The 13,474-nt window shown below is 37.3% G+C and overlaps 1 protein-coding gene across 9 annotated transcripts in view; it reads left to right on the top strand.

The window, feature by feature from the left end:
* Positions 1-13,474, top strand: part of ENOX1 (ecto-NOX disulfide-thiol exchanger 1) — a 362,626-nt gene that overhangs the window by 286,393 nt on the left and 62,759 nt on the right. For all 9 annotated transcript variants that reach the window (XM_071550707.1, XM_071550726.1, XM_071550658.1 and 6 more), the window contains one exon: positions 10,436-10,542. In XM_071550707.1, coding sequence (XP_071406808.1) covers positions 10,436-10,542 — 107 coding nt within the window. The remainder of the gene's footprint in view (positions 1-10,435; positions 10,543-13,474) is intronic.

The following is a 13,474-nucleotide window of genomic DNA, read 5'->3' as shown; positions in this document are numbered from 1 at the left end:
ATTACTTATTTTTTCTAGATTTGAACCTAGGCTTAAAATAAGGATTGTTTCCAGCATTTTGGATAGGTCTGTATTTGCAATTTGATTTCTAAATTCTTCCACCATATGTCCACATCTTATGTACTTGCAACACTGCTCCCTGACTTCCTGTTCATCTCCTTTTCATTTCCCACCAAATCACTTTTTCAGTCTAATGTTTACCAGCATCAATCCTCATGTTTAAGGAAAGTGGAAGCCCTAGAAAAATCCATGTTGGGCTGTGGGCAGCTTTTGGACCACACCAAAGCTGCAGTTCTCTCCTCTGACTTTGTTTTCTGTGTACTGTAAACTTTTGCTACTTCTTATTGAGGTTTTAGATCTCTTAGTGCAATCTTCCTTGACAACATTGTCAAAAGTACTTATAGGTGAATAAAAATCCAGAGTCCCATATTCAAAAATTAATTTGAGATGTCAAGAGTCAGACACACAAGGTGATGGAAGTGTCCCATCATACAAGTTGAGAGATTATACACAGAACATAATGAAAAGAAGTGCCCCATGGCTTGTTACTGAGCAGATTATGACACCTACTTATTTGGTTATTTTTCTGCATTTTACTAAAGTGTGACTCTGCAATGGACTTTGGAAACAGATTCCCGTCAGGGTGTATGAATCAGTCTCTTGTGTGCCTGTGGAGGAAGGGTGGATTTTGTCATGGAACCCCCTTGCCAGATTACTTCCTTGTCATAGAATCACAGAGTTATTACAGTTGGAAAAGACCTCCAAGGTCATCGAGCCCAGCCTTCGAATGAACACCACCACGCCAACTAAACCACAGCACTAACTACCATGTCCAGTGACTTCTTGAACACTCTCACTGATTCTGACTCCATGGGCAGCCTGTTCCAATGCTGAACTACCCTTTCAGGGAAAAAATTATTCTTGATGTCCAATTGAACATGAACAGAAGGTAATGGCTTTAAACTGAAAGAGGGTAAGTTTAGCTTATATACTAGGAAGAAAATCTTTACAATGAGGATGGTGATGCACTGGCACAGGTGGCCCATAGAAGTTGTGGATGCAGCATCCCTGGAAGCATTCAAGATCAGGTTGAATGGGGCTTTGAGCAATGTGGTCCAGAGGAAGGTGTCCCTGCCTATGGCAGGGTGTTGAAACTAGATAGTCTTTAATGTTCCTTCTAAGCCAAACCATTCTATAATTATGTGAATGATGGGATTATACATTTTACTTGCTTAGCTTGTTGCTAAGTATCTTCAGCCTTTGTTTGTGAAACAAGATATGAAGCTAGATACAACTTTGAGCTGATTCAGTAGGCCTGTCCATTAAGAAGAATTAAAGGTTTGGAGAGAAGATTGTATGTCATGTGTCCCTCTTTGGGAACATCAGAATTGTCACCTCGACTTTTCCCTCTGTTCCTACTGAAGGACTTCAGTGGTATGTTAGAGTATACTGACTTTTTGTCAAATAGCTGGTAGGTATCTGATATGAATTCTCCCCCCATGCCCTCCTCTCCCCCCCAAAAAAAAATTGAAGTTAAATAATTTTGAAGGGTAAAGCATTCTCAACACACTGAATGAAATTCTTCTCCTTTCAATTTTTTTTCTTTTTCATTCTCTGATCTCCCTGGATATGATTTAATCTGTTTTAACATTATCAGTGCCTTCACAGACAATGTGCATTTTTAATATTAAAAAGTAAGAAAATGTTAAAAATCCTTTCTGAGGTTTCTTCAAAAATGATTGGCAGCAGTTTTGTTTTTCTCATTACAGGTTCACTTCAGACATTGTTCTTTTGCTTTAGAAAAGATAGAATTTACATTGATATGATGGTGATTACTGAAATCATGATCTTATCTGATTTGCTTTAAATGCCATACTGCAGTCCTTTCTCCCAGTAATCCTTTCACTTTTTAGTATGTTCTCACAGTACTAAAAATGATGCCAGTTTCATTACAGATATTGAAAACCTGCTGGTTAAAATTCTGTTAGCAGTCAGGCTTTTTATACAGTCATACTTTCCAAGTATTCTTTGAATTGCTCCACTTATTAACAACTTTTAAAAGGATTTTCCTACTCTTTCTCTGGTCTTACAGTCTTTCTTTCATTTGTCAGTGACTAATTCAAAAATATGAGCTTACTTTATGTGCAATTTTTAGGTCATCATTAAGCTGCTTGTGAAAGAGATTGGGTCATATAATGTGTTTTTACATTGCAGCCCAGATCTCAGTTGGTGTCATAGAATGCCACTATAATACAAATAAAAACATGAATCATTCATGTCATTAGTTGCCACTATTACTTTCTACCTTGATGCATTTCTGAAAAATAAAAAATAAATACAAAATCACCTCCACAATCCACCCATGAACTTTTGATTAGCTCATTCAGCCGGTGCACTCTTGGCTTGTTTCTGTACTGGTAATTTGTCCAGTAAAGCTCAGCTGGGTATCTCTGTTCTTTCTCAGTTGTCCTTCCATTTTCTGTCTCATGTACACGTACTCTCAAAAGCATTTCTATCCAGGATGCTCTGGCAGTAGCAGAGAATAGAGATGAAAGACTCCATTTACGTTTTACCTTGCGTTCTTATAGTTCCTCCCCATTTTCTGGCAGTATAACCCTTTATGGTTGCAACTCATAGTGTTTCACGTAGCTTATTCCTTTGTGTTTCATTGTCTTTGAATTTCTGCATTCCTTCCATTATCTGTAGCTTTCATTCCACCTAAAGTCAATATGAATCTTGATATTGATTTAAGTGTGGCCAGAATTTCAACAGAAGCTCTTCTTCTGTTATTTTTAAGACTTGGCTTTTTTTTTAATGTGGGTCATTAAATATGCATGATGTTTTATAACAAAATAAAAGCACTGCCTTCCAAGAGATTTCAGTCTCAGGCCCCATTTTGACAACTCATGCCACTTGCCTGGAATCTGAAGATCTCCAAGATGCTGACACAAGGTTCAAGGCAAAGAAGCATGTTCTTTAATCATATGGAAATCTGTGCTTGGTTTTGACATGCTTTGCTGAGTAGAGATGGAAGTAAGGGCGTGATGCTTCACAGAACAGATCTGCAAATGTGTTGTGGAAATAAAGGATAAGGGAAGAGAATACAACATTGGGGCAAGGAAGGAAAGATGGAGATTTCACCCTAAAGGGTTCTTCAGGTGGCTGTGCATATCATGTGGTCCAATCATCTAAAACTCTTTGGACTGCTTATAAGTGATTGAATAAACCTTATAAATATGAATAATCCTATGAATGATTGAAATACTTACTCCCTTCATTATGCAGTAGTCACACGTCATGTCAAATCCCTGGATTTGTCCCAAATGGTGTAGTTCATGATGATGACAGGGATGTTACAGGGACAGGAAAAGAGTTCTGGAAAGGAATAGACTCTGTGGGAGAGAAAGAAGAACACACACAGAATGAGGGAACAAAAATACAGAAGGAAGATGAGACTGGAGGCAGTAAACAAAGAGAGAAGAGGACAAGTCACAGCAGGCAAGGTAACATAAGGTATGACAACAAATGGAGAAGTAAATGTTTCCGCATAAGATGAGTGAGACAATTTTTTGTTTCAATTACCAGAAGAGGCTATGTCTGTTGAAACTCCTCATCTACCTCCCTATTCTTTTTCTTCAGCAAAAGAAACCATACTATGCCTCAAACAAACATATCTCATAGGAACATTCTAATCTGCAAGATTCTTGTGTAATTATTACTGAGAGAGAGTCCCTTCACTTAATGGGACCTGCCAGAGCATGGTCACATTTATGATGTTCCTTCGTCACAGAGTTCCCTTTAGGGTTCTCATTTTTGACAGACTGACCTGCTTTTGCTACTTTTAAATCTGAGGGCTAAAAAGAAAGATTTGCCTAATCATAAATAAAAAAAACCAACAGCTAATTAAATGTGATACATTATAATCTTGTCAAGCTGATGAAGAAGGTAGCGTTCACTTAATCTTTCTTTGAGTTTGCGTGGGAAGGTTGTGTGGATTGGGTTTTTTTCTGGTTTTTTTCTGGTTGTCAACGCAAGGTCTGTAAAGTCCATTCTATGATGTAAGATGGTGGCAGTGAAAGAGCAGGTACTATACATTTCCACCTGCCCTACTGTGTTGTGCTGGTCTGATGTCAGGCTCCTGTTTGTTGAGAAATGACATGAAGGTGAAGTGGTCTTGTTGGGTCTGAGTGATTTATCACATGGCATGGTGCCAGCTCTTGCAGTTACACAAAGCTGTCAGTTTCTTTGTTGTAATTTAAACCACGTTTCACAACCTAAAACATTTTCAAAGCTTAAATTGTAGACAGATTTTCTAGCAATACCTTGTAGGGCAAACTGGGCTCTCTTTAATCAAATTGTATTTTCTTTTATTTCAAAGTTTAACAGTTGTTCTTTTATTTCTAGAACTATTAGTTGTTGATATACATGCCTCAGAGAAATTACTGTGCAGATTTCAGGATAAATTCTGAAAATGGGGCATTTTTAGTATCCTCAAAATGCTCCTTCTTTCACTATTCTTCACTGGGTTCCTTAGCTGAAAAAAGAAGAAAGAAAAACAATGGCTGTTGATGCTGAGGTTTGATATTCTTGCAAGACCAGAGATGGTTGTTGTATAAGTACTTTTTTGTCCCTTATCTATGTGGAAGAATCTGCTTATTGTATTATGAAAAAGTATTTCTTCCTGCATCACTCAAGTGTGAACCACTGACACTGACTCAGTCTCTTAATAACCCATGCAAGCACATTGACTAGGACCAGTCTAAATCAGGTGGAATAGGAAGGGAGATAACCATCAACCAAGGCATACCTCCTGCCGGTCTCAAGCACTCTAGGCCTAGTGAAAGGAAAATGTAGAAATAATTTAGGGAGAGGACATGCGTTCTAGTAATGGGGTAGGTGAGACCGTAGATGGGAGAGGAAAACATCCTTCTTCCTCTATTAAGTCTTGTAACTTCTCACTGCAATAGTGACTCCTCTGCATCATTCTGTGAGCAGAAAAGGTGAGACTGCTAGTGAGGGTGACCCCACTGACTCTCTCTGCATGATTAAATTAAGCTGAGCTAGGACAGGCTTACCCACACTGTTCAAATGTAAGAGAGATTTTGCCCTGAGCCAGCTGGCGTTTTCCCACACAATGTAGGTATAGTTTAGAGTTTGATGCAGGCCAAGTAGTTTCCTAGAAAAGCATCTTTTTGGAGAGAGAGAAGGATTGCTGCTGCAGGGACACTCACATGTTGTGTCATTTGGTTTCAGGGAATAAGAATGGTCCCTGACCAGTTTTGATTGCTAGTACAGATGTAGTTGTTGGAAGCAGGGCAGGTTGAGGAATGGCATCCTTGCAAGCTGACCACCCTCACAGCAAAACGATTTGGGAGATAAATCACTGGAGGCAATGTTCTTTTGGTCTGTCCTAAAAGGTGGAATTTGGGGATATAATGGCAAAGTCTAGTGTTTTTCTCCTTTATCATGCTATATCTTAACACTGCATCTTAAGAAACCTGTTGGCATCCAGACAGTACGCAGACAGAACAGTAGATTTCTCTAATGGAGTTGCACTGCAATTCACCTTCTTTTGGATACCCGTGATTTTTTTTAAGTTTTTTTTTTAAAAACACAGCCAAACACAAAACCTCAACCGAAACCAAAGTGAAACAGCTATGCAATTTATTTGTGACAGATGAGTTATTTTGCATAGCTGTCAAAATCTGTATCTTCATTATACAAATATGTAATGGCATTTGTTTATGTATCCAGCTGATGACCTCTGATGTGCTTTACTTTAGGACCCATCCCTTGCATTACCTGCAGTCTTGTCCAGGGTGATATTTCCAACTTTTATGTTTTCCTCTGCCAGTCAAAGGCAATCACATCTGTTTCTCGCTCTGTGACATGTGAATTGAATAACAGGGAGGGGCTGCACATTTACAACTGTAAATGTGAGAAAGGCTAATTCTTTTTTGAAAGTGAACAGTATCATAACCAAAAGACTGAGGGTTTGGTCCAAATTAATTAAAATAATGTATGTTTCATTACTCTGCAATCTGTCTACCATTTCTCTTACTGATGTCATATGTTGTTTACCTATGTGCAATTTTAGCCTTGGACTTAATGCTGAGTTCTGTTCACTTCATTAACAAATGCTTCTCAGGACTGTTGCCAAAAGTATTCTCTTCCCTATCCAAAACTGACCTGGAGACTGCATTCAATACAGCATCTAGCCTTGACAACTGTAATTCCTTGGTTTGCTGGGCTTGCAGCCAAATCGATTGGCATACTGTAGCTTAGTCAGAATTCAACAACAAGGCTTCTGACCCAAACCATGCCAACTCCATATCCTCCCTGTACTGCAAATCTATATTTGAAAAGCATGTTATACATTTACGGTAACAGTTTCCTTTACACTGTAATTTTATGGGTGGAATTTTTCTTTTACCCTTCATGTCAACTGTCACATTCTTACAGAATTTTTCTGAGCTAAATTGCCATATATTCTACTCTTACAGTAATTTAGGGCAAAGCCCTTTTGATCCCGTATCCCTAATTTGGAGTGAAATTATACATGAAATCTGATGATTTTATCTGCCAGGAAAGACTATTTTTTGTTATTTTAACACATTATTTTTAGTTTCTATTTTGTTTCTTTTTATTTATTATATATTATATGTTCTGTAAAATAGTATGTATGACAGCTTATAATGTAATAAGCAAAGGAAAAATAGAGTACTTCTTTTCTCCTGAACCCAGGGATAAATTTCATCCTTCGCTCAATCATATATTTAAAATAGCTGGCTTGATAAATGTAATGCAAGCTAAAAGTGTTCTCTCTACCTCTTAATCAACAGATGAGGCTATGCTTTGGTTCTTATTTATTTCTATTATTCTTTTGTAGTATAATTTTAAAATAACATGTATAAAATATTCTCTTGCCCTGAAGATATTCTAGTTTTCCATTTAATACAATCTTCTATGCAACTTCTACAGGCCTCATTTAAAGTACTTTTCTTGTTATGCCTAGTTTTTCTGGATGTTTTTGCATTTATTCTTGATAACAATACCTTATCCTGATAGCATCTTTAATGGCAGCAGAAACTGAGGTTTAAACTTGCTTTTAATATACTTACTATGAGCTGGCACCTCTAATAAAGTGTATTGGAGTTGCACCACATTGACACTTGCATATCACTCTAGGCTTAGTTGTTTGAATCTTTCTAGTTATTTATAATACAGCAGAAAGCAATTAGATAATAATCCTTTGTCTGAAACATGCCACGCGAATTACCAGTCACAGAATAAATCATTAGGAAAGCTGTAATTACTTAACATCCTGTAAGTTATATAGATAGGAAAAACAATGACATTATGGACCCTTCCAGGACAAATGTGGGTTTTTGAATCCTAATTTAGTAAGGAAACGGCTTTGCATATGGTCAATGAAAATTTGATATAGCATAGAACTCACAGATGTTTGACCATGAATATTTCATGTTACTTAATAATTCTACTTACCAATCACAGTTGACAGTATAGTGCGTCTTAGAGTTCAAGGTGGCTTAGAGAGATAGATATGACCTGTTACTTAGTTTTGGAAATTTCTTTCTGGCGATGATGAAATAATCTGAAAACCACAGTCAGCAGCAAGACTGGGAATAGCTGTTTCACTCAGATTCTGCAGATATCAACGCAATATCTGGGGCCTTTGGCCAAATCTTACCCAGACATAAACAAAAAATTAATTAACTGCAGAGTAAGTCACATAATATAAACCTGTCATGGTTTCCTCTTAGGGATGAATATGTCATCCTTATGGGCTGTGTGCTGCTGCATCGCTTACCCATTCAAATTTGATCCTGATCAGGAGTGGGTATGTTGTATCTTGTCTTCCAATTACCCAGAGCACAAGCGTTATGCCAGCTTTGGGCTTCCTGGGTGTCTGTGGGAAAGCAAATGAATATTGGTGCAACGTGAACAAATGTGAGCTGGCAGAATAGGTTTGTATGGAATTGCCATCTCATAACACATGAATGCAGGATTTTGATGCTGTACTGAAATATGTGAAGGCACTTTCCTGTACTGTCAGACCATGGTCTTGGCTTCTTTTTAGCTCTGACGTGGTGCTTGGAGACCTTTTGTGATGGTTGGGTATTACCTGCAGGCATTTGCAATACTTCATAGCCTAGATAGCTGTGAATATTGAAATGGCTGTACATATATTGACACTCTCTTTGAATAGAATGCTGGGAAGTTGGTCTTTGATACATGCTGATTTAGTATTCTCCTCTACATTTCCACTTTTTGTTATCCCTAGCTGCCTGTTTCATAAAGTTTCTTTGAATGTCTTGATTTTTAGCATGTCATACTCATACTATCCTACTTCCTACAGTTAAGTAAGTGAGGGAGGTGCTTCTTCTGTTCTCTTTGTCTACTGCAGTTGCAAGGAAAAAAACACATTGACATCTTCCTAGCTTGTGTTTCCATTGAGGAGAGTTTCTAAAATGATCAGATAATGACTTTTGATAAATCTTAGCACTTGTTCACATAATGGAAATTAAACACTTTAAAGTTCAAATGTTTTTCAAAATTCAGATGATCTTATTAATACTTATTAGTGGAAAATGGCAAACCAGCCCTTCCTCATATCTTTGTGAATCTTTTCTACTTGAATTTCCACTTGCAAACTGAAAACAGATTGTTAATTAAGCAAAAATTTCTGAGCACCTGGGTCATCATCCCAACGATAGCAATTACATTCTAGCTGCAGTTTCTATACACATAATAGTAGAGTGCTTTACCATTTTCATTCTTTTCAAATTAATTGAATAAATATACACAGCATAATTTCCTTGATACATCCACTCTTTAGACCAAGCAAATTCATTACATTTACCTTTAAAACTTGAATGGATTACAAGTGGATCAGATCATCACAGGAGTTTTGAGGCATTTTCTTTAGTAAAACTACATATACATATTAATTTAAAAGAAAATTAACTACATTTATTTTCTATGACTTTAGAAGTTATATCATCCCTGAAAGAAAAACTTCTATGTGTGATTCAAAACATAATCTTCCTGAATACTAAAGGAGCCAACAAAAGTGATAAAAAAATAGAGAATAGAATAAATGTGCTCCTATTCAAATGAGTGAGGTTAATTTTCAGATCTAGAAGTGAAAGATACGTAACTGCTGTTGTAGGTGAGCTCACCATTTTAGGAAGGATAGGTTGCTATGTATAAGATTCTTTACATCTCTGACTTACAGGAAGAAAGAGAGCAGATATTGATCAACTCAATGAGGGGCCAAATAAGACATCACTACAGCAATCCTGCCACCATTTTTCAGTGAAAGGGGCAGGAGATGCTGCAAGCTGCAGCTTTATAAAACAGGGGACATCTTTTTAAGCCAGGAACCTAAAGAGATAAATAGCCAAGAACTTTGTCAAAGAATTGAAGCATTTTTCAGTTTTTCATAGTTTGTCACAACTGCTCATTCAGGAACACAGCCCAGGTCATTTGTAGAAAATTTGAATTTCTTGGTGCTCCTTCAGTTAACTGTGCCGGGATCAAGGCAACTTGCATCTTGGCCAATTTTAGACAGGTCACTGTTGTGGAAGGACAATGTTACTTCTAACTGGTGTGAAGAGAAAGAAAAGAGTGTTGAGAGTAAAACTTTCTAAACTGAGACAGACAAACGGCTAAAAACTTAAGGTTCTTATTTGCCCTAGATAATTGACCTAAATATTGATGTTTGGGTTCAGAACAAATTCATAGAGTTGAATGAAGGAAGCCTATTTCACATCTCTTCTTCATCTTATACAAAAAATATGTGTCTGTTCACTTTATGTAACCATACATAGGCCATGGACAGAGGACAGAATGATCCACCACAGGTGAGCCCATTTATATTAGATTGAAGAGAAGCAGCAGCTACAGCCCAGAATGCAATGTTAATGTATGGTTTGGCCTTCCCTGTCTGCTGACAAATTCTCACTATCAGCTAGTAACCCTTCAAAGCAGAGCCTGCTTGTCTCTGACACTTTCGTTCCTACAGCCTGCTCATCTGTACACAGCTGCCTCAGGGAAACATGTCAGGTTTATGTCTTCAGTGTTATTTCTATAGTCACACCCCTATAGCCACACATGCAAAGGTATGTGCCAGCACAGGGAGTTGTAGCAGACATCAGGGGGAAGCTGCTGCATGCGTGGTTTTTGGCACATAGTTATAAGTTGTGTAGACTAAAGTTATGGAGACAGACTTGAAGGGAATCATCTCCAACATTGATACAATGTAAGTACAAAAGACACATCATTGGATGGATATTGATGATGTTGTTTCAGTAATGACATCATCCATAGACTCCTAGTGTCTTTGCTTTGCTTATCTATAGTGATCACAACATAAATTACTTGTCTTGTTTGACTTCCTTGTTCACCAAAGTTGAGCAGATTGTCGCCGTTTTCAACGCTTCTACCAGACAAAAAGCTTGGGACCATTTCTCGAAAGCCCAGCGAAAGAACATAGACATTTGGCGAAAGCATTCTGAGGTTGGTGATTTTATTTTTACTTTCTATCCATCATCTCACAGCTGGATTGACACAGAACGAGTGTGATTGTAGCTGGACAGAGTGTATTCAGCAATATTTACAGCTACCATTTTAGCTGTTAATCAACTGGCCGTTTACAGTCTCATCTAAAGTATGAAATGCTCCCATTGCTCTCATTATGATAATAGTCATTAAATAACATTAAGACAGAGAGCAATGTATTTTTATTTTTCATGCAAAATTTGAGAAGTCATTGGAAGATTATGTTTACTATCTAAAATAATGAACTCAAGTAGTGAAATTAGGAACAATATTTTCAACCAAGGAGAGAATTAAGAATTATTCCAGAAAAAAATATCTTTTTAGGAGTCATCGTGATCTGTTTTTAAAAGTATTCTATAGCACAGATTATTCTTTTTCATTGTCCCATCATAGTATCGTTATAAGATGACTTTGAATGAAAATAGAATAGAAAATTTCTTTCCTAAATAATGATTTAAACATATTAAGTCCAGAATTATGACATATTCCTTCCCATTTGCTTAAGGTTTATCTTTAAAGAAGTAGATACATCACTTGTATTAATTTTGAGTATTATGCTTGCAAAGAAGCCAGTACAAATGTAATCATGCTACCACACAGAGTGCGTGTGTGACTGTCATAAGCATAAACAGAGGAAATGGGATTCTAAATCCCCTTGCTGCAAATGGCAGCAAAGGAAGCACTAGACCTCATCCTGTGTTTTGGTCATCCAGCTTTCGTTTTTAATTCAGTATATACGCTATGAGCCTGTATTTTAAAAAGTAAGTACCACTGTCTTTGTTTTCTTTCTTTCTTCTTCCTTTTTTTTTTTAATATGAGCAATTTACATACACGTGGCTTTTCTTCATATAGTACGGCTTATTGTTATCAAAGTCTTCTAAATGATTTTTCTCTGTCTCAGAATAAAAACTTTAGAAGGTAAGGTGCACTTATTTAATTATTTTGTAGTACACTTTTAAAATAAGTGTTGTACACTTAGAGAAACACTAAAGTGCTGTGATATAAATCATTTGGATAACATTTTAAGTGTCCATTAACTAATGCTAAATTACAGCTGAATACCAATGACACTAACTGTAACATCCACATGAATACCAAATGAATACTTTATTATCAGTGCTATTATGGTGAATAGCAAATGCCTTCAATAATGGGACACTTAAAATAGCATGTTAGCATAATTTATTGGTACAAACTGTATTTTGCATTTTATTCACAAATATTTCTTATACGTAGTGGATAAAGCCTTTGTTCAATTGAAAGTTGGGAAATTGGGGGGTTTTGACATTTGTTCCATCTTTCAGAGAAATACAAAAATATGATTTGCTAGTACATTAATTATATTAAGACCATCCCTGCTTAAAATAACTTTCTATAAAGGGATATGGTGTGTCATTCATTTGCTGGTTTCTAAAAATTTAATAAACTGAGGTGTATAAGAGTTGCGCTTTCCAGAAATGTTAATTTTCTACTCATTTTTTCAAGCATTATTGCCTTTTGTTTTTCTAAGAGGGCAACTAAAACAATTCAAAACCATGTGAAGGCTCTCACCAATATATTTTGGAGTTGCCTACTTTTCAGATATGAAATATGTTGGAAATATACCAAGTGGTATCTTTGATTTAAATCATATTTCCTAACCATGATAATATTTGCTGATTTGTTTAATTACTTGATCACCTTCCCTTGTTTTCCTTAATTAAGGGCAACTTTGCTAGAAACCCAAGCCCAAAGCAAACACTCATGCACACAGGCATTCTCCATGGAAAATTGTTGACTTTGCTGGTAATGTAGACATTGATGCAAAAAGAACAGTTGTCCCCTAATGAGGGAATAAATATAAGTGGGTGTCTGCTCATGTATGCAGTAATACTTCCCCAGGAAAAAGTGCATGTGGCCTTTTTGAATAAGGAATTACGAAATGGTTTGCTGATTTCTTCCTGAGTTGCTTCTGATTTCAGGATACACTGGTTGACAATTTACCTTTTTAATCACTTTTTTAAAAAATTTGAAATGAATTCTCCTGTAAAACGCCCACTAATTAGCTACCTCGCCTTTGCTGGGACTAATGGGCACAGATAGATTTTTCAGAATATTTGAGATCCGCTGATGAACCAAGGGGACAGCTCAAGAGAAACGCCTTCCCTTTTTTCATGCAGTCCCTTTCTGACAGCTTTTTGTTAATTGCATGGAGCAGTTGTCGCACTCCTCAATGCTGTCTCCTCCTTCCACGCGACTCTTCCTTGTTTCAAAGATTTCAAACCACCTCTTTGGGAATTAAGCTCTTTGTTGGCAGAAAAATTAGCTGTCTGCGGATGGACAAAGCCTACACTAATCACAGTGCAGCATCCCCATGTTACACCTGACAGGATTATTAGGACAAAATAGAGTCCTCTCAATCTTCTCAGTGCTGCCATTAAAAAGCCAGTCGCTACACCCCCGCCAGCTTTTCTACCCAGAACAAAGACTGTCTAGACTCCTCCAAAGCCTGCTTGCCTGCTGATTGTTTTCCTAGCAGCATGGGCAAGGACTGCCTGCCCTTGCAGCGGTCACACGGAGACCGAGCTGTCCATGCTGGCACTCATTTTGGATCAAGATGCAAAGATTTGCAGGACAGTGTTACAGGACTAAGTCTTTTAAACCTGAGACAATGTGGACATGGGGCAGAGGGCGAGATTCCTTTGGCCAGCATTAAGCACCTGCAATACAGGGTGCTCCATCTGTACTGGCTGCTATCAGATCACTTTGCCATCAGCAGAGAGAACAAAGCACTCATAGGATGCAGTTAATATGACTGTGTTTAATAGAAACATCTACATTTGGTCATATAAATCATATCCCAAGTGGCAGAGGGAAGCAAAAATAAGCTATACCTTATGCAGGCTGACAA

This window comes from Pithys albifrons, chromosome 1 (genome assembly GCF_047495875.1).
Source record: "Pithys albifrons albifrons isolate INPA30051 chromosome 1, PitAlb_v1, whole genome shotgun sequence".
NCBI classification, from domain to species: Eukaryota; Metazoa; Chordata; class Aves; order Passeriformes; family Thamnophilidae; genus Pithys; species Pithys albifrons.
Note: the sequence above shows the minus strand (reverse complement) of the source record. Positions and strands in the feature narration are given on the sequence as shown.